The sequence below is a fragment of the Leptopilina boulardi genome, unplaced genomic scaffold, assembly GCF_019393585.1.
Source record: "Leptopilina boulardi isolate dan_hultmark-lab unplaced genomic scaffold, ZJU_Lbou_2.1 LbouV2_248, whole genome shotgun sequence".
NCBI lineage: Eukaryota > Metazoa > Arthropoda > Insecta > Hymenoptera > Figitidae > Leptopilina > Leptopilina boulardi.
The window spans coordinates 1151869-1178773 of NW_026137805.1; the positions used below are offsets into that span (position 1 = coordinate 1151869).

A 26905-nucleotide genomic window follows, 5' to 3' on the forward strand; every position below is an offset into this window, starting at 1 on the left:
TTTATATATCGAAAATGTTGAATGAATTAGACATAACCTATACTTACTAAACAAAACAGAAAAATAATAAAAATTTGTATTTGTTGAAGAAAAAGACAAATATAAAAAAATGTTAAATAGTATGAGAAGTGTTTTAAATTGTTTTCGATCAAATGAAAATACTTTACTTGAAAGTTCGAAAATAATTGGCGTTCAACAAAAACGGGTAAGAAGTTTTTATTATTATTATTAATCTTTTCATTATTGTTTAAAATTCAAAAGTTGTATGGTAATTAAAATTATAAATGAAAAAAAAGTTAATTATATATTGTTAATAAATTAATTTTAACAATACAGAGTGAATAGAATACTTTCTATTTTTTTTTTAATTTTCCTAACCTCAAACAAAACGATGGTTTATTATTTTTTTAATGAATTTATAAATGTAAATTAAAAAATAAGAATTTTGTTTACACAATTTACAATAGTTTATGTAATTTATAAAATTATTATTATTATAATTAATACAGTATTAATAATTACAATATTAATTTATTTATTATAATTTTAATTTATATAATTATATAAATAATAAATGACGATTTTTTTACGATCGTTTTTTTTTATACGAGATATATTTTTAAGATTTCAATTTGTTTAATTGATATTAATTTACTTTATTATTTTACAATTGCTTTTCGGTAATTATGCAGTTATTAATTATTAATAATTATTTTTAATTATTTAATAATTAAATATTATTAATTATTTAATAATTAATTATTATTAATTATTTAATAATTAATTATTATTAATTATTTAATAATTAATTATTATTAATTATTATTAATTATTTAATAATTAATTATTATTTTATTTTTTATTTTATTTTTTATTTTTATTAATTATTATTATTTTTTTGTTATTATTATTTTATTGCAGTTATTAATTTATTATTATTTCTGTTATTTTATTTTTCACGTTTATTTATGTAAATTAATTTTTAAATTCCAAAATTTAATATTTATGTATCGAAACGACAAAAATAAAATTGAATTTTAAACAAATGAATTTGGAATAAAATTTAAAAAGAATTGTTAATAAATAAAATTTTGAATACAAAATTATAATATGGTTATTACATAATTAAATTTGCAATTTTCTAATTAATTGAATTTAAAACAAAAATTTAATTTTTAAATATATACAATTGAAATTTGAATTTAAAAATTCTTTAATTTTTTTTTTTTTTTCTTTTTGGTAGACTACTTATGTGGTAAAACGAAAATATCCCGTGGGACTTCAAAAAAAATCATTACCACATCCTGATAAATTAAAGCATCGACATTTTATTTACGAAATAATTGGCTCACCATATAGAAAACAATTGCAACCATTGGATGTTATATTAATGGATTATGTTGAAGGAATTGGCAATAAAGGCGAACGATTAACATTAAAACATTCAATAGCTTATAATAAATTACTTTTACCAGGACTTGCTGTTTATGCATCACCTGAAAATATTGCAAAATATGCAAATGTTGAGGAGAAAAAAGATAAATTTAGTTCACCTTACGTTGAAAGAACATTAAATATTTTAGCAACACGTCTTGTAATAATTGAAATGAATATAAAACAATCTTGGACATTAGAAAAATGGCATGTAAATTGTGCATTAAGAAGACATGGTATTTATTTGCCATTAGATGCAATAACAATGCCCGATCATGTGATAACGGGTCCAAATTTAGAATTAATGGAAAATAAAGAATTTTTTATTAAAATAACAATTAATAATCGTGAAACAATGAATGTACGTTGTCGTATTCATCATGTACATAGAAATCCAATTCTCAGCGCAAATCTTGATCCAAATTATTTTCTATATCCAGCTGAAGCAATATTTCCCGACGATAAACCAATATTGGATTCAATGCTTCGACATAGATTGTGTAAAATTAATGAAACTAAAACTGAAAATTAAATTATTTTGTATTTTTTGAAAATCTTAATTTCACTGTTTTAGATATTGAGCGATATTGAAATAATTGTTGATTTATATTAAAATGAAATTTGAAAATAAAAAAAAAAAATAAAATTATTTTTTCATAATTTGTTTTTTCCTTTTTGAAAAAGTATTAACAAATATTTTTTATTAAAATTCAAAAATTATTTTTTTAATATTTCTATATTTTCTATTTGACAATGAAAAAATTTCTTTAAATTAAAATTATAAAAAAAAAAAATAAGAAAAGAAATATTTTCAAAGGTCGCCGCAATTTGTTTTCATTGAAAATAATTTCGAAACCATGCCAACGATTTAGAATCAAATCAATATTCCTACAACTTCAGCTCGTGTCATTTCTTTGGTTTCACATAATAAGTGAACCAATTTGTTTTTTAAATTTTCTCTCAATTTGAATAGAATTTCGATTTTTCTTTTTTTTTTTTAACAAAATGAGCGAGAGAAAATATTTTGTTTGGAATGAAGTTACCGAAGGAATTTCACTTGCAGGGTACAGTTAATTTAATTTCTTAATTAAAAATAAAAATAATAACAAATTTTGTTAGTAGATAAAAAAATTTTTATTATAAAAAAGTAGAATTTTTTTCTTTAAAAAAAAAATATTTATATATTTTTTCCTTTTGAAAAAGTAGAACTTCAAAATTAGAAGAAGATCAAAAGAAAAATAGAGGGAAATTGAAATTATCGCAAAAGGAAATTGATATTTTTTGTCCACACTCATATTTAGTTTTTAATTTTCAAGAAGCTTTGAGCACAAATCAAGAGGTGAGAATTTTTTTTTTTCCCCTAAAAATAATCTAATTTTGTATCCAATAGAATTGAAATTTAAATAAATTCTAATTTAAATTATTAAAATAATAAATTATTATAAACAATAACAGATTTTTGCAGATAAAATTTCGTAAACATTTTATGAGAAAAAGCAAATCAAAGGAGAATGATATTATTTATTTACAAGATGTGAAAAATTTAGTACTTTATCTAACGACAAATCGAATTAGTGTACAGTTTATTAATTTTTTTCATTTACCAATAGCCGATTGTTTTTTACGTGCACTTATTATTTATTTTCAATATTATCTTGAGACTTGGGAGGAAATGATGACAACACGAAATGCAATTGAGAAGAAAATTGAAAATCCTTTAGCGCATGGCGAACAATTGAAACGTGCAAATGATTTAAATTGTTTACGTTTAATTTTAGCCAGTGAATATTCAAATTTATTAATTGGCTCCAATTATGGTGAATATTATCATCATATGATGATTGATAAAAAATCATTTATTCAATCGCAACATGAAAAGGATTTGAGAATTTTTGAAACTTTATTGGCAATTTCACATCAAGTTATTTGGATTGCATTGCAGAGAAAATTTTACAATTTAATTGGTAAAAAAAAAAATTCTTTACATTTGGAAATTGTTTTTTTCGGAAAAAAATAAATTAAATTAATATTTACTAATAATTAATTTTTTTTTTATTTTAAAAAGCAAAAACGGTATTGAAAAAAATAATAATTGTTCGTTTTTCAGAAATTGAATTACACAGATTGTTTAGAAATGATTCTTACAATATAGCGGAGAGAAAAAATCCAGAACTGATGAAAAATATCAAAGACAATGAACGTGTTGAGTTACATGGACCAAAAATGAGAAAAAGAAGAAAACTTTTGAGAAATTCATCATTGCCTTATCAATTATTGAATTCAGAATGTGATTTTCGACTTTTGGCTTTAGGTATTTGTTTTTTCTTTTTTATATAAAATCAGAATCATTGATTTTTATCAATATTTTAAAATAATTTTTTCTAAAAAAAAAGTAGAATACAAAAGTAAAATTTTTTAAATTCAGATTCATTGACATCAAAAGATCCACGTGTTATTTTTTTTCAAAATGCTCTACATCTCGAAGAAGATAAACTTGGAGAATTGGGAATAAAAGTGGGAATTTTGGGAATGCCACGTTCAAATTTCGATCATTTACTATTGCCAATTTCTGAGCCAATTAAAAATGAAGACGAAGATCTATCACAGGATCAATTCTTCCCCTGGAAAATTAATCTCGAGGTTTTAGTTGTATAAAAAAATACTTTATTTAAATTAATTATTAAATGATAATTAAAATAAAATTCAAATTAAATTAAAAGAAAATAAAAAATTAATGAAAATAAATTCAAATATATAAAATTGTTTGAAAATTAGTAATTATATTTATAGAAATCGTTTGAGGAAATTCCAAATGCTCGACCAGATTTTGAGTTAAATTTAAAATTGGAGAAAAAATCGAAATTCTATACGAGTAAAAAATATAATAAATCACGAAAAGAGGAGAGAAAAAAATGGATTGATCGTGCAATTATTCTTGCGACAAGAAAGCAAAAAGATATTATTTCAACGACAACAACAACATGGGAGCATAATTAAATTAGTAATGTAAAAATGAAAAACAATTATAAATAACTAAAATTTTAATTGTTTTAAATAAATGGAGAAAAGAAAATTTCTTTTGTGTCCAAAAATTTTTGTCCCCTCTTTTTCTCATTCAAGAAACTAAAAATATTAATTGCTTTTTATTCAAAAATTTAATTTTTTAAAAATAATTTTTCTAAAGAGTAATAAATTAAAAATTTTAACTAAAATCTCTAATGAATTTTCGTTATTTAATAATTATTTATTATTTCCATTAATTATTTTTTAATATTAATTAATAAATGTAATTATTAATAAATATTATAAATATAAATAATTAATACTACTAATAATAATAATAATTAATAGTACGAAATAATAAAAAAAGTAAGAATAAAATTAAAAAGTAAAATTCATGATTAAAAAAAGAATTGTGAAAATATGTAAATAAATAAAAACCCAAAGGATTTGACAATATATTGTTTTTAAAAAAATTAAGGTCTTGAATTCTTTAATTATATAATTCCGTAATGGAAATACGTTAAATGACATTTACAATTGAATACTAAGAACAATGTAAAAATATTGCTTATTGTTAACTTGTTACTATCTAATAAAAATAATAATTATATATATTATATATAAAATATAAATACGATGTGTAGCATATTACATTTTTGGAGCAGCAGTAAACAATTTTTCTACGTTGAGAAACAATTTTTATTTTTATTTTTTTTGTCTTCATTTTTCATATAATTTAAAAAAAAAAATGTTTAATACGATGTGAAATGTTTTTTTTTTAACAAATGGTACTCAGTACCAATTAATTATTTATCCTAAATATATTATATATTTATCAGCGAAACCTAGACGATTTTTTCCCCCTTTTATTTTCAAATTGAAAAATTTAGTTTTATTTTTTTTTATTAAACTTAAATAGAAAAACATAAATTTTTCTTTCTCTCTTCCTCTCAACTGTGGTAAAAAATGAAATAAAAAAAAAGAGATCAATTATATTATACAGTTTATTTAAAACTCAATTGTGAAATTAAATTTATTTTGCTAATACTTTATGACTTCATTTTTTGTTCATTGACAAAATTCTTTTTTTTATTTTTAAATAAATAAATAATATGGAAAAAATTATTATTTCTAATTGTATGATTTTTTTTAAACTATCTCGGTACAAGAAACAGTTTTTTTTTTAATTTACCTCCCAATTCGAAACGACGTTTTATAAAATATTAAATTGTTTGTACTTAGTTCTGTTACAAAAAAGAATGTATTTTTTTTCATCTAAAAATGAGACGCGAAAAATGATATCGAGGAAAATTCACTATGTTTCGAATTTCCAGTAGAACGAAATTTTTTTTTTTTTTTTGCAATTTAATAATTATTATTTAACTCATTTTAATGAATAATTCACTATAATATAATTATTAAGTTATACTAATTTAATAATTCACTAAATTAATTAACATTTACTAATTAAATAATTACTAATTTGATCATTTTCTTAATTCTCCTACTTAAAATTTTTTTTTTCTTTTTTTTTTTTTTGTCAAAAGATAATTAATTTTAATTGTTCTTTAAAATCGAATAATTAGATAAAAAGAATTTTTCAGTTGGAAAAATTCGAATTATTGACAAAAATTTTTTTTCTTACGCCAAATTATTTTTTAAATAAAGTTAATTTTTTTTAGTATTTTTTTTTAGTTGATGAAATTTCTTTTTGCCAGAATTTCGAGAATAGTAAATTTTCTATACGCGAGTTTCTAAAATTTATAATTTTTAACTCTAAAGTTGATTTTTATTTTTTGTTCCAATAATTTTATTTGAAAAATTTCCAATCAAGTTTCCTATACAATTTGATAAAGTAGAAATAAAAAAAAAATTAAAATAAATTCAACAAAATAATCATAAAGTTCACATAATAATAAAAATTTAATTTTCAAAGAAAAAAAAAATACTATTTAATACTGGTTTTTTTTTTTAATAAAATTTGATAAATACAAATTCAAAATCTGCTGAAAATTCGATTTTTGATATTATAATATATCGTACAATATTCGAGAAATCTATTGAAATGTAAATTTTTTCTTTTTATAAGTAAAAAATTTCATTTTACTTAAAAATTCGGTTTTTGCATAAATTTTCAACGAGTAAAAATTTGATCACAATGAATATGGAAATTCTAATGTTTTGTTTTTTTTTTTTCTTGCGCCTCTTTTAAAACATTATTTTGCGCAATTATAAATATATATATAGATAATTAATTGTATTTAATTATAATGCGCAAAAAGCTATTTTTTTTTATCAACATTTACACGGGTTTGCAACGTCTGCGAACTAAGTGCTCATTTTTTTATTTTTTTTTTTTATTTTTCTCCCTTTTTGAAGATACAAAAATTACCTATCATAATTATTATTATATAAATTTATCTATATATATGTATATATAAAAAAAAGAAACGTGAAGCTTCTTGACTTTTTTTTTTGTTGTCGACTGCAAGAATAATTGAAAATGAAAAATTAAAAATCTCGTGAAAATGTCTTGCTTCTACTATATATGCACAATTTAACAAATTTTTTTATTAAATTGAACGAAACTGGTGTTACTTGTATATAACATGTATAAATAATTCTTTTACATTTTTTTTTTTTTTTCGTGAGAGGATAATAATTTTGCAACGTTTTGTTTTCGTAATTTAAGGGAATTTTATCGAAATTCAATTTTCATATTTTTTTTTGTTTTTCTTTATTATTATCACGTAAAGCGAATATGAAAATTGTAAAAAAAATTTCGATTTTAACGAATTTTTTATAGAAAAGAAAATTTTGCAAATTATTTTTAAGTTTTAATAAATAAATAAATATTTAAAAAATATAAAACAAATTTTTATTACTATTCTTTTTAGTTGTTTTTTTATTTCTCTTATGAAAAATAATTATTTTGAAATTAGATTCGTTAAATCTTTTCACTTGATTTAAATTTGGTTTTCAGTTCACTTAGTGAAAATTTAAAATAAATAATTTAAATTAATATGAATATTCATGCATTTGCAAAAATTTCTTTTCCCAAAAATGATTCGTAACTTTTTATTTTCGGAATGTTCTCATTTATACGAATAAACGTAGCAAAATAAGTTATTTTTTTGTAAATCGCAGCTCATAAACTCTTAATTGGAGTTAAAGCACTGAAAACTAATTTTCATTTATGAAATTCGACTATTGTTTCGAAAAAACAAAAAATTCGTATCTAATGTACACGCACTTTGACTGTCTGGTATTTTAATATTTTTTTTTATGTACAAAGGTCGATTAATCGACTTTAGAGAAATACTTAAGCCTCTTTTTTTTAAGTGACAAGTTTTTCACAATAAAGTTCATAAATCCCTGTGGATTATTTGAAAATTGAATAATCACTCGGATTTTTCAATTAAAAGTTCATTTAAAATCGTACTCACATTATTTTCACCCCCTTCAATTTTTTTAAACTGTTTTTTTTTTTATTTTTTTTTAATTAACTATCACTCATAATTTGAACGAAACGCTCAACTGGTTTTTATCACAACAAAACGAAGTCTCACTATTCAATTTTTTTTTCTTTTTAATAATTTCGAGAATCTCGAAAATAATGCATTGCTCTCTAATATTATTTGACTAATAGAAAAAAAAATTGTTTTTTTTTCCAAGTGACACTACCACTTTTTCTTTCTTTTTTTTTTTTTGTTACCAGCACAGACATTGACGATAAAAAAAAAATATATTGTTCGCTACGAGATATGCGAGAAAGTGTTTGATGATTATTTTTTAAGTTTTCTTTTTTTGTTCAACACAAAAATTTAATGAGGGGGCTACGAAGCAATATCTGACATCAATTGGGCAAGTAAAGCTGGTTCCAATAATCCATGCGATTGTCCCAATCGCTCTAGAGTTCGTACATCTTTGTCAACAGCTTCCAATGCACGTTCCAATTCTTCTTCTTCTTCGCGCGATGGCTCGTATTCACCGTTTCTACTTTCTGTGAAAAAAAACGGATAAATCAATAAAATTTTGTACAAAAAAAAATTACTGATAAATAAATACATAACTAAAGGTTAACAAATTACTGTTGATTTAAATTTAAAATCGATTTCAAAGACAGAAAAATGAAATAAATAAATTTTTTTCATTCTAAAATTTTGTCACCACTTTTTTTTGTTTTATCATAATTCTCATTAATATCAAGCAATTAAGATAAATTTGGTAAATTTCGAATTTATTCGAATTATTATTTAACAAAATTTCTTGCATAATTGTTATTTAAACAAATTTTTATTTTACAAATTTTTTAATTCATCGAATTTCAATTTATCAGAATTATTATTTGCTCGAATTTTCATTTGTACAGAATAGTAAATGAAAATTAATTTAAAATGATTTTTATTTTAGAGAAAAAAAAAATATTTCAAAAGAATTCTTTTTTTAGTATCAAAATATTCATTTGTTCGAATTTTTATAACTTCGAATTTTAATTTTATAGTTATTTAATTTTTAAAAAGTTCTAGTTATTCAAACCTCCTACGGTATAATATTACGGAATTATTATTATTATTATTATTATTATTATTATTAATTAATTAATAGTATTTTTAATATTATTAATTCGATAATTTGTTATTAATTATAATAAACTTGATAATCAAATATTTTTTACATACAAATATAAGAAAAAAAGAGTGAAATTAAATAAAAGGAAAAAATTTTTTTTTCTAAAGTTCATTTCTAAATTATTTTTTTTTTTGTAATAAATATTTAAATGGTAAATTTAATAATAAAAATATCAAAGAAATATTTATATTTTTATCAAAGAAAATAATAATTTTTGAAATAAAAACAAAATTTGTACAACAATTCTAAAATTATTGATTTCTAAAAAGTGAATAATTTTGTAATATTTTATCCTATAAAGTTTGAATTACTAGAACTTTATTTATTTATTTTTATTTTTTTTTGAAAATATTAGAACTGATATAAATTTTTAAATAAAATTAATTTTTATTTACTTATTATTCGAAAAGCAATTTAAAAAAATTTTTTTTGCAACTTTAATAATTTTGTAATAATAATAAAATTGCTTAATTAAATCAAATGATATATTTTTAAATATTTATCTAACTAATTAAAAATAGTTTTCACATAATATAAAGATTTTTAAACAAACAAAACAGAAAATTGCCATTAAAATAATTATTTACTGATTGGAATAAATCATCGATGAATATTTTAAGGAAACTAATTATTATTTTAATAATAAATTTTTTGTCAATTTTGGAACAGGAAAAATTATATATTTTTTTTTAACTTTTCGTAATTATTGGAAGTTGATAAAAATTTATTTAAAATTAATTATTTATTGATTGAAACAAAAAAATCGATGAATATTGAAATAAATAAATATTTTAAAAAATTTTGTCAATTTTCATATTTTTTTCTGTTCCAAAATTGCCAAAATTTATTAAAATAATTATTTATTGATTGAAACAAAAAAATCGATGAATATTGAAATAAATAAATATATTTTAATAAATTTTGGCAATTTTGGAACAGAAAAATTATGAAAATTGACAAAATTTATTAAAATTGATTGGAAGGAAACATCGATGAATATTGAAATAATTAAATATACTCACCAATAAATAAATCATTGAAAGCATCAGCTGGCAAATTATTGAGTACATTGCCAAAATCATGTTCGGCCGCATCTAATGATGCAAAAACTTCATGATCGCCAAGTTCAACTTTAAGTCCACCACCAAGACCCAATCCACCCAATCCTAAACCAAGATTTAAATTTGTATTCGATGTGCCTTGTGGTGCATTTAAATTATTTAATGTTTTTGTATGACTCTCAGGTGATATATGACTAACAAAACGATGTTGCTGCTGCTGCTGTTGTTGTTGCTGCTGATGATTATGATGTTGATTATCATCATCCGTTAATTCAATAGTTTGTTCCGATATTACCATATCCACAGTTTTTGTTTCTTGTTCTTTACAATTCGATAATTGCAATTGTGGTGGTGGTGGTGGCGGAAGAGGAGGCGGCGGCGCCAAAGTTGTCGCCGTTGGTCGTTTTCTTTTTTTAGGTCTCGATTTTGCCTTTGGCCTTGGCATTGTCGTTTGATTAACATTAATCGATGACGATGATACTGATAATGATGATGTTAATGACATTGATGAGGGTTTTTTTCTCGATTTCTTTGGTTTCGATTCCTGTGCTTTACGATGATAATTATCACGTTTACGCGCATGCTCAGGACATAATGGCAATTCATGAGCAACATCAAAAACAGGAATTGAACATTGTGTATTGTCACTAAATTTGGCAGTGCAATGCTCAAATAATTGTTGATCGCAATTCATCATAATGTGTCGTGAACAATGTCTTGTGCATGGTAGTGAAATTTGACGACAACCATTCATTAGACATGGACCACCAACAAGTAATGGACCATCGATAATTTTTCTTGTCTCTTTAATAATGCTTCTATTGTCAGCTGTGTCTTTATTTCCATTAATTTTACGCGCCGCCAACGATGGATCACGATATGCTGCCTTCACCAATAAACGTGTTCGACAACGTAAATTTGTCTCCGATTCAATTCCACTTTTATGCAATTGAATAAGCCGACGACGTAATTGTGAACGTAATTGTATTAGACGCGATGATCGTGTTGTTGGCTCTGTTGATTCACCATTAAACCAATGACGTTGATAAATTGATGCCTCCTCACCACTTGAATCACTGTCGGATATTTCATCGCCTGCACGTGGATAATAGAGAAGTGTATGATCACGACTCGGTCGTTTTGGAATTGAATTTATATTGTTGCGTAATAAATTTTCTTGCTTTCTTTTACGTTGTATTGCAGTTTCATTGAAACGAAAATTTAAATTTTTATTTGCAAATTCTTGATAATTTGTTGATATTTCTTGTTTTATTTTTATTATCCTCTGATTATTGCATTTTGATTTTGATTTTGATGGACGATTATTTGGTAATTGTTGCTGTTGATGTTGTGGTGGTTTTGAATTTTTGGATGCGAGCAATTTGAAGTTCTTGGCTGCTACTGCTGCTGCCGCTGATGTTGCACCGGATGATGATGTAAATGGTTCCGGTTCACTAAAGACGTAGGGATCAACGTCTTGACGTGATTCTGTATTGAGCAACGCTTTTAAGCGGTCAGCGAACTTCAATTTACTGTCCATGTTCCACGGATCTTCCGATTCTGGGATCCTCATCGATTTTTAATTGTTAATTCACTTTTTTGGTGTCACCTGCAATTTTAAAAATGTGTAAAAAAAAAGAAAATTAGGCGATTTTTTTTTACGTTCCTCTCCAATGACTTGGCATTGAATAGGAAAATTTGGAACAGATTTTTTTTTTTTAAAAACAAAAATAATAGAAAATTTATTTTTTATTACAATAAATATGAATTAAATTTATTATTCCTTCAAATGTAGATTTTTCTGATTTTTAAAAATATTTTTTCCATATTAATTCTTTCTATAAATTGAAATTTATATTTATTTTGTAGCAAAAAATATGTTTTTTAAATTCAATTATTTTCAAAAGTAATTATTTCAAAAAAAATTAAATTAGAAATTATTATTTTAAGAAAAAAAAAAATTAAAATTGTCATTTAAATAATTTTTCTAAATAAATAAATAAAAAAAAAAAAATACAAAATTTTTAAAATAAAACAAAATAATTGGAATTTTAATCAGAAAATTTTAACGACTAAATTAATAATTAAAAAAAAATTTCGAAACTAACAACTTAATTGGTATTAATAAAAAATTATAAAAATTTCAATTTTTAAAAAAATTCACTTCTTTTAAATTTATACCTTTAAAAAAATTCAATAATTTGATAAATTATTTTAAAATATTGTTTATATTTGCAAAAATAGCAAAAAATAAATTTTTTAAAAATTATTTATTATTATTATTATTATTATTATTATTATTATTGTAGAAATTTTGAAATTAAAAATAATCGAAAAAGAATAAAACCGAAATGTAAAACAAATAAAATAGAAAAAAAATTTCGTCAATATTTTGCAAGAAAAAAAATACCAAGTGGAAATTTAAGGTTATGTTTCCATTTTTTCGATGAATTTTTCTCAATTATATATACGCAAAAATGAAATAGAAAAAAAAATATTATCTATTCAATAATTAAATTTTACAATTATAAATTATCGCTCAAAATTTGTATTATTGATTAATTTTCTATTTAGAATTATTAACTTGCAATTGTTTTTTTTTAACTTTTATTTCTAACCAAATAATAGACAAAGATAACAAAAAGAAAAAAAAATTAAACCAATATTTAAAAATGATAAACATCTTTTGTTATATTCGAAATATTTAATCGAAAAAAAAAATTTTTACCAACAAATACAACAGTGAGCAATAATATAAACATCAATGTTATTAAACAGATAAATATATATATATACATATATATGTAAAATTCTTACCTCACACATTAAAATATTTTTGCCATGAATCCATATTATTATAATTTAATTATAAATTTCCAAATGGAAATCAATGTTTAATACACTTGATGTCAGGAATTTTTGACAAAGATCCATTGTTTCCTCTTTTTTTTTTTTCAAAACAAATGCAAAAGAAAGTTTCACAAAATTAGCAAATTATTTTTTTTTCTAGGTTATGTTCGTATCCTCCAATAGATTGACAACTATTGGTTTGTGTGCATGTGTATATATATATATATATTTTTGTGAAACAATGGAAATATTTACAATATATTCACGTTTAATTTTCACACATTAATTTGTGTATAATTATTACGGAAATACTGTAAAAATAGATTCATTTCTTTTTTCATCCACGTTTCGTAATATACATTTATATATACATATATTATATATACTTTCTCGCGAAAAATTGCACACACGCACACACACTTTTTTTCCCCCCAATGAAAATTTTTTTTTTCCCCACAGAGGTTGGGAACGTCGCTAACACACTTATATATTATATATATACATGTATATGTATACTTGTATATATATATATATATATATCCAAAACTGTGCGCAGGGAAAAATAACTTTACTAAGTATAAATAATTTAAACTCACTTGCAATATAATTGATTTGTTAGATATTGAATTCAAATCGCGGAATTTAAGGAAATATATTCGAAAGAAACGTCAATGACGAGAAAACCAATGACAAACAAATATCATTACAAGTTTGTCGAAGTCGATAATAACATTAGACTTATATTAGTGTGAGCATAGTGAGGTACGTATATTTATTTCTGTAAGATTACGTTGTATTGCGTAAATCGTGTAAATATATGTAAAATAGTGGGTAAAATTGTGCAAAATGGCGGGAGACGAGGTCGAATCATTCTATACTGGAAAACGGTTGACGACACAGCACAACGGTTTGAAAATCGTGCGAATATATTTTTCCGCCTTTCTCTTTTACATTTTTCTGGTTTGGAGATATAAAACAAAAGGTGGGAAGTAAATTGATTCTAAATTCTAAGTTAAAAGTTATTTTCGATGATTACGGTAAAATAGAAATTGTTTCTTATGCTCGCGCCATATATATGTACCCTAACCTAAAAAAATTTTGTGGTAAATATATGTTTTTCCTATTTTGTAATTTCAATTATATATTTTTTATTCATAATTTTTTCTCTTGCCTTGAATATAAAACATGAATTTTTTGTTTTTATATTCGTAAACAACAATTATTGTGATTTATGTATAAATATGTTTTATTTTTCAATTTTGCATTTATATGGTTTTTTTTACGTATTTAAGGAAGTTTAACACTCGTTGAATTGTTTTCAATTTTTTAATTAAAACATTTGAAAAACAATTATTATTTTATCTAATTTTTTCTGAAATTGAGGTTATGTTTTTAAAAAATATATAATAAAATCGCTGAAAAATAATGGGAAAATATATTTTATTGATAAAATACAAAGAAACTTTATAGAAAAATTATAACTTATAATATATTTAAAAGATTATTATAATTTATATATATATAATAAATGCAGAAATTATAATACAATAGTTGTCAAAAATTTTCAATACTGAAAGATAAATTTTTTTAATGAATTTATTTTTTTAAAAAATTATCTTGTGAAAATAATTCGTTATTTTTTTTTTAGCGAATTATTTTTCAATTAGAATTTTGTGTTGAGTTTTTTTGTGTTTATTTAAATCGCCCGTTCTTCGAAATGAAATACCACAAATATCACATTGATATGGCTTCTCACCTGTATGAATAAGTGTATGAACTTTTCTTGCATTCGTCTTTTTAAATGCTTGATCGCAATAATCACATTTGTAAGGACGAATATCAGAATGATGTATCATATGCTCACGTAGTCGTGCAGAATTTTTAAAACTTTTTTCACACATTTTACATTTAAATAAACGTTCTAAACTGTGAATTTTTTCATGATTATCTCTATCGGCTTTGAAACTGAATTTTTTCTTACAATATTCACAAGCAAATGGTTTCTCGCCAGTATGACTTCTCATGTGATTATTTAGATGAGCTTTCTGAAATTAATTATTATTGATTAGAACAAAAAAAAAAAAAAAACTATTTTTTTACATAATTAAAAATTTTATGAAATTTATATTGTTTAAAATAGAAAAAAAAAACTCAGCAAATAAAATTACCAAAAATTTTAATTTAAAATCAGTTGAAATTCAATTATTTTCAAAAAAATTAAAAAATATTCTAAAATTTAATAATTTCGAATAAAATTCTTTTTAAATTCAATTATTTTTATTGATTTTTAAAATATTTTGTGACAATAATTATATGAAAAGTTTATTCAATTAAAAATTTTTGAAATTCAATTTTGTTCTGTAATTCCTAATAAATTATTTTTTATTACGAAAAATTTCAATTAAAAATCACTTGAAATTCAATTATTTTCAAAAATCTGTATTGTAAATTCTTCGCAAATTCAATTATTTTTTTAAAAAATTGTTTGATAAAATTATTATGATAATTATTTGATAAATTATTGATACTAAAATTATTTGATAATTTATTTTCAATTCTGTAAAAGTTTAATTATTATCTGAAATTAAAAAAAAAATATTTTGAAATTCAATTATTTCTATAAAAATTTCAACTGTAACTATTTCGAAATTTGAATTATTTTCAATGATTTTTTATAATATTCTTCAAAAAATTCAATTATCTGAAAATATTTTTCAAATTAAAAAATGTTTAAAGTTGAATTTTTTTTTCTGCAATTTTCAATAAATTATTTAGCAACAGAAATCGTAAAAAATTTCACAAAAAAATTACTGAATTTCAATTATTTTCAAAATTTTTTAATTTTAAATCTACGAAAAAATCAATTATTTAAAAAAAAAAATGTTATCTAAAATTATTATATAAATTATTTTCAATTCTGTAAAATTCAATTATTCTCTGAAATTTAAGAAAATCTTTTTAAATTCAATTATTTCTAAAAATTTCAACTTTAACTGTTCCAAAAATAAATTATTTTTAATTATTTTTATATTATTTTTGAAAAATTCAATTATTTAAAAAAAAGTTTCAAATAAAAACTCGTAAACTAAATTTTTATCAAAAATTAAAAAAAAAAAAAAAACTACAGCAGTTTAAATTCACAGAAAATTTATTTCAAAATTAAAATCCTCTGAATTTCAATTATTTAATTATTAATTATATTTAATTATTTAATTTAAAAAATTTAATATTTATTAATATAATTAATATAATATTTAATATTTATTAAATTTAATATTTATTATTTATTAACTAATAAAATTTAGTTGAAATAAAAAAATTGACTTTTTCGACTTTTTTTTTGTATGTAAATCGACATTTTTGCCCCTTAAAGTCGATCCGAGGCCGTTAAATTTTTTTGCCTTTTAGTAAAATCAAATTAATTAATTAATAATTAATTTAAAAAATGTGTAGCAATCAAGCCTTATAAAAATATTCGTAACACAATATTTTTACAAAAAAAATGTCCCGCAAAAAATATATATTATTTTGAACAGGAATCGCGAATCAAAATTAGATTCACTATAGTCATTTCCTTATAAAATCGAAATAAAAAATTTGTATTAATAATTTGATTTTCAAATAATGATAAACAAAAATCCGATTTCCTTCCCTAATGAATTCATCGAAACTGATATATTTTTCTAAATATAATCTAAAATTTTTGTTAAATAAATTTTTCAAAATTTACTTGCTGAAATGCCTTTCCACAGTGAGAGCAAGTGAATAAATTTCTATTCTTCCTTTCATTTCCCATGTGAATAATTGTTTTATGTATCTCAAAACCACATTTATTACCAAATGAAATCTTACATTTTTCACAATTAAATTGTTCATCAATTTCTCGTCTTCTTTTGTGTTTCGTGAATTCTTGTTTACTCACGAAAAGAATGTCACACGATGGACAAATCAGTGTACTACCATTATTAATACATGTCTTTCGATGTACATTCATATTGGTAAAATTGCTAAATGTCTTTTCACAATTTTCACAAAAAAATAATTTTGTCACTTTATTTTCTTTATCTTCAATTGTTTTCTGATTTGTTTTGCTAATGTGGGCTTTTTTATGAGCTATTATCTGATTGTAAGTTGCAAAAGTCACTTGACAAATTGTACATACATAGGGACATGATCCAGAATGAATTGTGGAATGATTTTTTACCGATTCAATTGATGTGTAACATTGTTGACAAAATTCACATCTGAAAGATGAAAATTTTAGAAAGAATGAAAGATATAATTTTGAAGAGGCGTGCATAAATTTTTCTTCAAATGGCCTAACACTTAATTGATTTTAATTCAATTGGCCTAAAAGTCGAATGGACTAATTATTACTTGGCCTAATCTGTATATGACCTATAATCTTCATTCAATCTAATTTTGATTTGTACTAATCGTCATTTGTCCTAATTCTCATTTTGATCTAATTTTCACTTGGCCTAAACTTCATTTGTTACCCATTCATGAACGTGAATTATACAAATAAAATTTAGGCCAGGTAAGAATTAGGTAAGATAAATATTAGAACAAATAATAATTAGGGTGTAGAATGATTAGGCCAAATGAGAATTAGGTTTTATAAAGATTAGATCAAATGAAAATTAGTTTAAGCGGCGTTTAGTCCAAATGATTATTAGGACCGGTTGAAAATTATTTCAAATGATAATTATGGTAAATTGTGTTTAAGTAATAATTAGATCAGATAAAAATGAGGCTAAAAAAGTATTAGGTTAGAGAAAATTTAGGCCAAGTGAGATTTAAGACAAATAAATATTATGATAAATATAAGAATTAGGTTACATTAAGATTAGGCCAAATGGAATTAGGACAAATGACGATTAGTACAAATGAAAATTAGATTGAACGAAGATTATAGGCCTAATAAAAATTAGGTCATATACAGATTAGGCCAAGTAATAATTAGTCCATTCGACTTTTAGGCCAATTGAATTTAGATCAATTAAACCTTAGGCCATTTGAAATTTGGCCTCATTTTGATTTTTTCAAACCTGTAGACGGTGTCAAGTTGTTTGTGTTCGATAAATGGAAATTCTTCATTACAATTTTGAATATGAAATTCGGAATCATCAAATAATATTTGCTTGCAACCATTGCAGATTTGGCATAAAATTTTTGATTTTTCAGCTATTTGATGTATTAGCAAATGTTTATTGAGACTGTTAATACGATCAAAAGCCTTATCACATTTATTACACTGAAATGGTTTTGTTGGTAGATGAAGTTTTTCATGACGTCGTAAATTGTCCATTGAATTAAATTGTTTGAGGCAAATTTTACACTCATAGGGTCTTTCGTTGTTGTGTTTACGTTGATGCGTTGCCAATTGGCTCTGAGATCTGTGGAATATTTTAAAAAAAAAAGTTCCATAAACGTTTCGAAAATATTTCCGAACCTTTTTTCTGAAATAATTTTAAAATTAAACTCATCAGAAATATTTCCACTAACCTAAATTGAATTCCACAAATATCACAACAAAATTCTCTTGTTTGTTGATGTACCATTATTGAATGTTGATAGAGCACCGATTCTGATGAAAGAAATTTATCACATTTATCACAATAGCAAGCTTTAGCGTTTAATTCATGAAATTTTTGATGAAAATTCAAACGATTTATGGTGATGAATTTTTTTTTACAAATTTTACATTCATATTTAGCTGGCATTCTTTCACTAATTCTTCCATTATGTTGTTCAGTGTAATGTTTTTTCCATTCGTCTAAAGTTGTAGAATTAATATCACAAAGTGAACAGGGAAAATAATTTGACGATGTATGCATGGTGGAATGAAGAAAACATTTTCTTTGTGTTGAAAATTTTCTTTCACAAATTCGACAACTAATGTCATTTATTTGTGTTTTGTCTTTTGTTGATGGATGATTTTCTTCTTCAGAATTATTTTCATTTTCCTCATTGATCGATGTTTCAGAACAATCTGTTGATTTTTTAAAATTAGCCTCAGCTTCTGATACAGTTTTGTAGAAATTGTTAATAAATTCCAGTTTTTCGAGGCAAAGATGACAAATTGTTTTTGAAAATTTATCAGTTTCTGTGACCTGAAATTTTTTTTTTCTTGTAGAAATAAATTGAAAAATAATTATTATAAAATACTTACAGTAATTGGTAGACAGTTGTTAATTTTTTCAGCAATATTTTGTTGATTTGGTGAATATTGAAAAATGTAAATCATATTCTCGTTTTTTTGGGCACAAAGTCGACATAATAAAATTTCATTATCATTTATATTTTTGTCAAGTATTTTTTTATTAAGTAAATTCATTGTTTGTGGCAATTCAAATTCTCCAATAACTTCCATTTCGTTGAAATTAACATTATTTTCATTGGATAGTGATTGTATTTCTTTTGAAATTAAAGAATCTTGAATACTTTCATATATCACAAAATCATCCAATAATTGATCATTGACAATAATTTCATCATATTTTCCATCGAGGCAAGTTTCGAAAATTGTTTCTTTACTGGCTAAAATGTTCAAAAAAAAAAATTTCTAATTTTTTATCTTAAAATTAAATTAATTAATTAATTAATAATTAGTAATAATTTGAGGTAGTTTTTTTTTGAAATTATTAGTAGATTTAAATTATTATTTTTATTATTTAATTTGCGATTAAATATACACACTCGCCTAATTCTGATGAAAAGGAAATTGTTTCGTAATCATTTGTTTTTTCTTGTAGGTCAGTAAATTGCAATATTTCATTTTCGAAATCAGCATTGCTGAAATTTTCATTACTCTTCGTAACGTATTGATCATCATCAAAGTCATTTCCTAAAATATTCATATCTGAAATAAATTATAAATTATAAAAATTATTTACATTTGAAAAACTATAATTTATAATATTAAAAATTTTAAATCAAACATTAGTTACCTGATTTGTTTAATGATAAATATGTTGACGATTGAAATTTGATTTTCAAATGTTTCAAACATTTTTTCGTTGTTTTTTTTACCCGAAAAATTTGAAATTTAAAAACAAAATACAAATTCGTGTCTAACATATGTTACATACAAGAGATTCCTAATTTATCGACATTGTTCAAACTTTGAATTTATTCATAACTTCTAATAGATGTCGACAGCTGTATATCAGTGAATATATATATTTTTTTTAAATATTTAAAAATTATTATTATTATTAATTCTAAAAAAAGCAATTTCTAAATTTAGTATTTTTTTATATAGAAAAGTTTTTTAGATTTAGTATTTTTTTATAAAGAAAAGTTTTTTAGATTTTAATAAAACGTTAAAAACAAAAATTGAAAAAAATTAAATGTATAGTAAAAAGTAAATAATAAATTAAAAAAAAGGGAATAATAATAATAAATGGGAAAAATAATAAAGGATAAAGAATAATACAGTAAATTCTGTCGAAAAATATTTATTGTTTTTTTTTTATTTTCACAAAAAGCAAGATCAGAAGTCAAAAAATGATTTTTTTTTTTTTGGTACATTTTCTTTTAAATACAAAATTTTGTAATATAATTTTTTTTTTTTAATTTTTCATTATTGTCTCACACTTTTTTTTCACTCTCAAACGCACACAATATTAATATACTTATCTATTATATAAATTATGTAATTACATATAATTATTAAATAATTAGTTGGTAAATAAATAATATATAGGATCAAAATACAAAAATGTTCTCATTTAAAAATTTGAAAATAAATTAAAATTTTTAGAAAAAAATTAATTAATAGAACATGTTTGTATTTTTATGGGTTTTTTTTTATATTAATTATGAATAAATATATGTCACACATCATCATTATTATAATTGTAAATAATTATAATTATAATAAAAAAAAACATCGTCACACAAGAATATGATTTAAAGCAATTTTTTTTTTGTTTTTCTTCATTTAGAGAAAATTTTTTTTTCACACCAAATATATTTGAATTTTAAATAAATAAAAGTTTCTCATGGCTAGATAACTATTTATTTGTTTCAAATAAAAATTTTATTTGAACTAAAAAAATATATTTAGCTTTGAGAATAATGTTTATATTTTTTTTTTTTTTGAAAACTTTATCAAAATGTTGAAAATATAAAAATTATAATTAATTATATAATTAAAAATAATTTTAAAAAAGATTACAATTTTTTATAATTATTAATTTTTTTTTGAAGTTTTTACAATATTATAATTGATTGATAATTAATGATTATATAATTAAACACTATAGTGGATGTTATGTCGTTTTAAAATTAAATAATTAAATATTATAATATATTTTGCTGTAAATATGGAATACAATTTATATTGATAATTTTTTTTTATAATTTCTTTTAATAGAAATTATATTAGAATAAATATAATATATTATTTTTTATATATATTAATTATACAGTAATACCCGTAAACTGAGATCCGTTACCTTACTAAGTTTATATCGAAGAATAGAACTATATTTAATTACGTATATATTTTATATATTATATATATTATTATAATAAATATTTATTATATTATATTATTATTTAATTCGATAAAACTTTTCAGGTCTTTGTTCACGGGTTTTCTTTTGACTAGATTCCACTCATCTCTGTTTTTTTAATAAATAATATTTTAGGAATAATATATATATAATTTTATTTATATATTGTTATATTAAGTTATACTATTTTTTATATAAAATATTTTTCTCTTGTTAATATTACGATTAATACTGATTTTCTCTATTATATATATATAATCTTTTCTTTCATTTTTTAAAATTAATTTTATGGATTTTTAAATTTTTGGTTTTTTTTTGGTGAATTTACAAGTTTACGAATTTAGCTGTATTTGTTTCAAAATCGTTTATTATTTTTTCATAAAATTAAAGTGAAAAAAAAATTTTGTTTCTAAGGAATTTTTTAATTTTGTTAAATTAAATTTTATGGAAAAATTATTTTATCGAAGAGAAGACACAGCCTCTTGAAAATTTTTCTTATTTTTAAATACCTATATATATTTTATATTTATTAAGAAAGACGGTTGGCCTGATTTAGTTAAAAACTATTAATCACTATACAGTCAATAATAAATTTATGGAAAAAAAGCAATTTTTTTTTTGTTAATTTTATACAGCCAATATTGATTATTATTTAGAAAATTATTAGTATTTTTTTAGATTCCTATTCTATAAAGAAAACCCAAAAATCTTGTATACAAAAAGAAAAAAAAATAGTTGAAATTTTTTTTTTAGAAAAATGAAAAATTGTTTATTATTTTTGAAATTTTATAAAACAAAATTATTTTTTTTCTTTCTGTTCGTTTTAAGGGTTTTTGAGATCAATTAAATTTTTTTTTATTAATAATTATGAGTATATACCTTTTCTTTTTGTTATAAGTCTAATTTAAATAAATAAATACTGACGCATTTGTCCCGATTTTGGTCACTTTATGTGTGTATAATTATGGTAGTGTTATAAATATTATTTTTAAAAGTATAAATATTAGATGAAACTAAACCTAAAAATAATTCTAATAATAATTATTATTGTAATTTTATATAAAAGACTAGAATCAAAAGTGGTGAAAGATCGACAATTTATTTTACATATACGATATTTTCTAAGATTATAATATATAGGATTAAATATATGTATTAAAAATACTAGTCCTAAAATACTCAGAAAAAGATTTAATTAAGTCAATTTTAATTTTTTTGGTTTTTATTTGGTTTTTTTGGTTCGATAGTTAATCAAACACTATAAATCAAATTGTTTATATTAGATGATTTTTGGTTTTCAATTTTTTTTTGGTTTTTAACTTTTATTTGGTTTAAATTTTTATTTGGTTTTTATTTGGTTCTTTTTTGTTTCATTTGGTCAGAATGTACTCAATATTTACTTAATTTTTATTTTATTAAGGTTTGGTTTTTATTTGATTTATTTGGTAAAATTTTATTGTTATTTGGTATATTTATTTGGTAGATGTTTGGTTTTTATTTGGTTTTATTGTTTCTAAATAGCTATTTGGTTTCGAATTTTTATTTAACATTATATTTAATTTTTATTTGGTTTCCAATTTTATTTCTATTTGGTTTTTATTTTGGTTTTTATTTGGTTTTTATTTGGTTTTTATTTGGTTTTTATTTGGTTTCTATTTATTTTTTTTATTGTTATTTAGTTTCATTTGTTAGTAGGAAAAATTTATTTTTGTTTTCTATTTTCATTTGGTTTCCATTTTGGTTTCTATTTGGATTCTCATTTTTATTTATTCAAAAATTAAATGTTAAATTAAATATTATTAAACCTAAAAATTTAATTTGACTCAAAAAAAAATTTTATCCTGAGTTTTTAATTTTTTTTAGGACCCTTATAATTAATTAAATTATACAATACTTATTTGGTGTAATTATAAAATATGGCAGCATATCCACGGGCAGTGTTTGCTAGTATTTTTTTCATCTAAGAGTTATTTTCATAGTTTTATCAACAAAAAAAAAAATTCTCTTGAGATAAAAAATTTTTTTTTTTAAATTAATATTATACAGAAAAAAAATTGCATATGAAAGTGGCCTGCATATCTTTTTTTATAAAGAAAATTTTTTGCACAATTCCGGATAAAATTAGTATCGACTATTTTTTAGTGACTAGAAAATAAAGGTGAAAGTATAATCTAGGATATATTTTTATTATATATGTATATATATATATTTTTTCTTTCTTTGACTAGAATATTGAGATCATTTTATATAATTTTTTGTTTGTTTTTTCTCACTATAAATATATATATATATTTTTTAAATCTTTGGATTAGGGTTTCTCTTTGGTTTTTTTTTAGTTATTATATTTTTTTTATTTAATTAATATATTAATTAATAAAATTAATTAATTACACGTTAATTAATTAATTTTATTAATATGTATTATTTAATATAAAATTTTTTTGTGACTAGATTTTTGATTAATTTTATGATTTGTTTATATTTGTAATTTAGTGACTAGATTGGTTTTTTTTTTAAATTAATGACTAGATTTTTTTGTCATTTATCTGACTAGATTTATTTATTATTCAATGACTAGAATTTTTTTTATTTTTGTTTTTTATGACTAGATTAGACTTAAAAAAAATTCGCGTTGACTAGATTTAATTTTCTGAAGTTCTGACTAGATTCTTCTGCAAATTTTATGACTAGATTTTTCAAAAAAAAAAAAAAAAATTTGTGACTAGATTTTTTCCGAAAAGTGACTAAATTTTAAGTAGTTTTTTTTTTTTTTTTTTCATATTTTCTTTTTTTGGAAATGACAGACTAGATTTTTTTGATTAATATTTGTTGACTAGATTCTTTTTAATATTAAATTGTGACTAGATTTTTTTTTCAATATTTATGTTGACTAGATTTGTTTTCCTCATACTTTATAAATATTTTACTAGAATAATTTTTGGTTTATACTGTATGTGAACTAGATTTTTATTTTGTTGACTAGTTTCTTTCTTTTTTGGTATTTTTTGTATGAATTAAATTTTTTTAATATTAATTATTAATGAAACTGTAAATTATTGACTAGAGTAATTTATAATTCATTTTTTTTGCATAAATTTCAATTGACTAGATTTTTTTTTTAATTTTTGACTATAATTAAGTTATGGACTGGCTATTTTTTGTAAACTAGATTTTAAATAGATTTTTCCTGATTTTAGAAATAAATTTTTTTCCTGAATAATTCATCAAGTTTTATATTGTATAATTTAATTTCAATTTATGGTTTATAATTAATATTGTTAATAAATTTTAACCAATTTTTTAAATTTAATCTAAAACACATAAAAGTGTGGAATGACTCAGTATGGAATGTTACATAATTAGACTTAAAATTATTACTGTTTTCCTAAAAACTATCAGTCTATTATTTTGACTTTTTATATAATTTTGATTATTTTTCGATTTTTTTTTCTAATTTCCATATTTACTTAAATTTGATTTTTAAAAAATATTTTTAAAATTAAGTTCATTTAAATTAATTATATTGATAATCTTAATTATATATACTTAAATATATATATATGTAAAGCAAAGAAATTATTATAATTAATTACATAATTTAATATAAATGACATGATTATTTATATATTTTTTATTTATATATAAATGACTTATTATTATTATTTTCTTTGGTTCAAAGCTATATGAAAGTATCAAATAATTAACGAAAAAAAAATTTTTTTTTTTGTCCAAAATCCATATAAAATGTTATTTTGAGTTTTTTGTTTGTTTTTTAAATTAATTATGAGATACTGACTTTAATGAAAAATTAAAAAAAAAAATTACAAACTAATTAATTTAAGATCTTAAACAAATAATCTCACTATAAAGAAAATGTTCTTAAAAAACTAACCATTCTTCATCCAGTCGATGATTCTTGATCTCAGCTCCAATGATTTTTGAATTAATTCTTTTTTTTTCCTTTGAATAGATATAATCAAAGGAAATATAAGAATTGAATTGATTTTGAAATTAAAACTGATTACAGTTTTTTTTTTTTTGGTTCCAAAATAAAAATCTGCATCTGTTAATTAAAAAAGAAAATAATATTTATTATTTATACACAAAATATATATTATTTGTAAATTGCAATAATATAGACGCCAACAAATTTTTGTTTTAAAAAAGAAAGGGGTATAAATAAATTTTTAAAATAATTTTTTACAATTTTTGTTCATAATTTAATATTTATTTACCAATAATCTACTTAATTTAATATAATTATTATATAATTTAGTATAATTTACTAATAGTAATTAAAAATTAAAAATTGTATTTAATCTGTTAGTATTAATAATAATAATAATAATAATAATAATAATAATAATAATAATAATAATATAATAATAATTATAATATAATAATACAGTAATAAGGAATAATAACAACAATAGCAAAATTAATACAAATATTAATAGTAATGTTAAAAAATAATATAAACGTATTTGTCATTTTATCCTCTAGGGTTAAAAATAGCCATTTTTACCCCTAGGGCTATAGAATGGTATATAAAGGAACATTGTAAACAAAAAACGTACCTGATAAAATTTTTGCTTCTTCTTATATTGGTTGAAAGGCTGATTTATTCAGATTCTACTAATTTCTTGATGATTTTACTAAGTGATGAAAATTACATTTTCTTATGCAATGACATTGGCTTGATGTTATTGTCACAAAATTTGATTTAGTCCTCAATTTTAATTTTTTATGATCCAATATTTGAATTTAATTCTTTTTGTCAGGTGGTGTTGAGTTTGATCACCAATTTTTCTTTTTGAAGATCCAATATGTAGTTTTGGCTTATAATTATTTTGACGTCATCAGTTTACTTCATCAAATCCTCAAAAAGAAGAAATTCTCCATCACAGAGCGTAAATTGTCGAATACATCGTCTTTCGAATATGTTTAAAATATTCAATAAACTTGTACTTTGTGTATCAGTACTCTATTTCTCTCATGTGTATACATATTTGTATATATGGTCCAAAAAAAAAGTGAAATTTTAGATTTATGGCCACAAACACAAAAAAAACTTATCATCCTCCTCATTTTTTTTTTTTGGTCATCCATTCTCCAAGGTGAAGAATTCCCCAATTCGTAAAATTAACATGAGAAAATAAAATTTTTCACATTTTGCACTACTATGTATATTCAACACGATGTTTCGTAGTGCCATCTTCTTCAGCGTCCAGGGGGTGGGAGTGAAGAAAGAACCGAGTCTGCAGAGGCACAGATGAAGAGATCACTATGTATATTTATACATGAGGCGCGTTAAAGAGAGAGAGAGAAAAAAAGAACTTTATTCCATCCGAGCAGTGATTTCGATCGGATTCGATGGTCCAGGAGCAGGAGATTTTTGAC

The 26905-nt window shown here is 21.3% G+C and overlaps 3 protein-coding genes across 5 annotated transcripts; 2 read left to right on the forward strand and 1 right to left on the reverse strand.

The window, feature by feature from the left end:
* The first annotated feature begins 14 nt into the window (after positions 1-14).
* On the forward strand, positions 15-2083 carry LOC127280528 (39S ribosomal protein L9, mitochondrial). Its single transcript, XM_051303574.1, has 2 exons — positions 15-205; positions 1244-2083. Exons 1-2 carry the CDS (start codon positions 110-112, stop codon positions 1964-1966), a joined length of 819 nt encoding a protein of 272 aa, XP_051159531.1. The 5' UTR covers positions 15-109; the 3' UTR covers positions 1967-2083.
* A 52-nt stretch (positions 2084-2135) lies between these two features.
* On the forward strand, positions 2136-4500 carry LOC127280515 (uncharacterized). Of its 3 annotated transcripts, none has more exons than XM_051303551.1 (6): positions 2136-2498; positions 2638-2773; positions 2900-3398; positions 3542-3745; positions 3860-4074; positions 4225-4500. In XM_051303551.1, the coding sequence occupies exons 1-6, from the start codon at positions 2440-2442 to the stop codon at positions 4429-4431; spliced, it is 1320 nt and encodes a 439-aa protein (XP_051159508.1). In that variant the 5' UTR covers positions 2136-2439; the 3' UTR covers positions 4432-4500. The 3 variants fall into 3 exon arrangements, with proteins under 3 accessions (XP_051159508.1, XP_051159509.1, XP_051159510.1); XM_051303552.1 differs by having other exon boundaries at positions 2641-2773; XM_051303553.1 differs by lacking the exon at positions 2136-2498 and having other exon boundaries at positions 2640-2773; positions 2890-3398.
* A 2116-nt stretch (positions 4501-6616) lies between these two features.
* On the reverse strand, positions 6617-20077 carry LOC127280652 (uncharacterized). Its single transcript, XM_051303806.1, has 9 exons — positions 19934-20077; positions 19687-19845; positions 19156-19523; positions 18489-19096; positions 18032-18379; positions 16711-17224; positions 14636-15025; positions 10092-11709; positions 6617-8440 (listed from the first exon to the last, which is right to left on the reverse strand). The coding sequence occupies exons 1-9, from the start codon at positions 20061-20063 to the stop codon at positions 8274-8276; spliced, it is 4302 nt and encodes a 1433-aa protein (XP_051159763.1). The 5' UTR covers positions 20064-20077; the 3' UTR covers positions 6617-8273.
* Between the last annotated feature and the right edge of the window lie 6828 nt (positions 20078-26905).

Excerpts from the sequence above, each read along its gene's own strand:
- LOC127280528 (XM_051303574.1), top strand. The coding sequence starts at position 110 with ATGTTAAATAGTATGAGAAGTGTTTTAAATTGTTTTCGATCAAATGAA. Across the intron at positions 206-1,243 it reads TTGGCGTTCAACAAAAACGG|ACTACTTATGTGGTAAAACG; the intron begins GTAAGAAGTTTT and ends TCTTTTTGGTAG.
- LOC127280515 (XM_051303551.1), top strand. The coding sequence starts at position 2,440 with ATGAGCGAGAGAAAATATTTTGTTTGGAATGAAGTTACCGAAGGAATT. Across the intron at positions 2,774-2,899 it reads CTTTGAGCACAAATCAAGAG|ATAAAATTTCGTAAACATTT; the intron begins GTGAGAATTTTT and ends AGATTTTTGCAG. Across the intron at positions 3,746-3,859 it reads TTTTCGACTTTTGGCTTTAG|ATTCATTGACATCAAAAGAT; the intron begins GTATTTGTTTTT and ends TTTTAAATTCAG.
- LOC127280652 (XM_051303806.1), bottom strand. The coding sequence starts at position 20,063 with ATGTTAGACACGAATTTGTATTTTGTTTTTAAATTTCAAATTTTTCGG. Across the intron at positions 19,524-19,686 it reads TTCCTTTTCATCAGAATTAG|CCAGTAAAGAAACAATTTTC; the intron begins GCGAGTGTGTAT and ends TGAACATTTTAG. Across the intron at positions 11,710-14,635 it reads ACAAAATTCTAATTGAAAAA|AAATCGATGAGGATCCCAGA; the intron begins TAATTCGCTAAA and ends ATTAACAATTAA.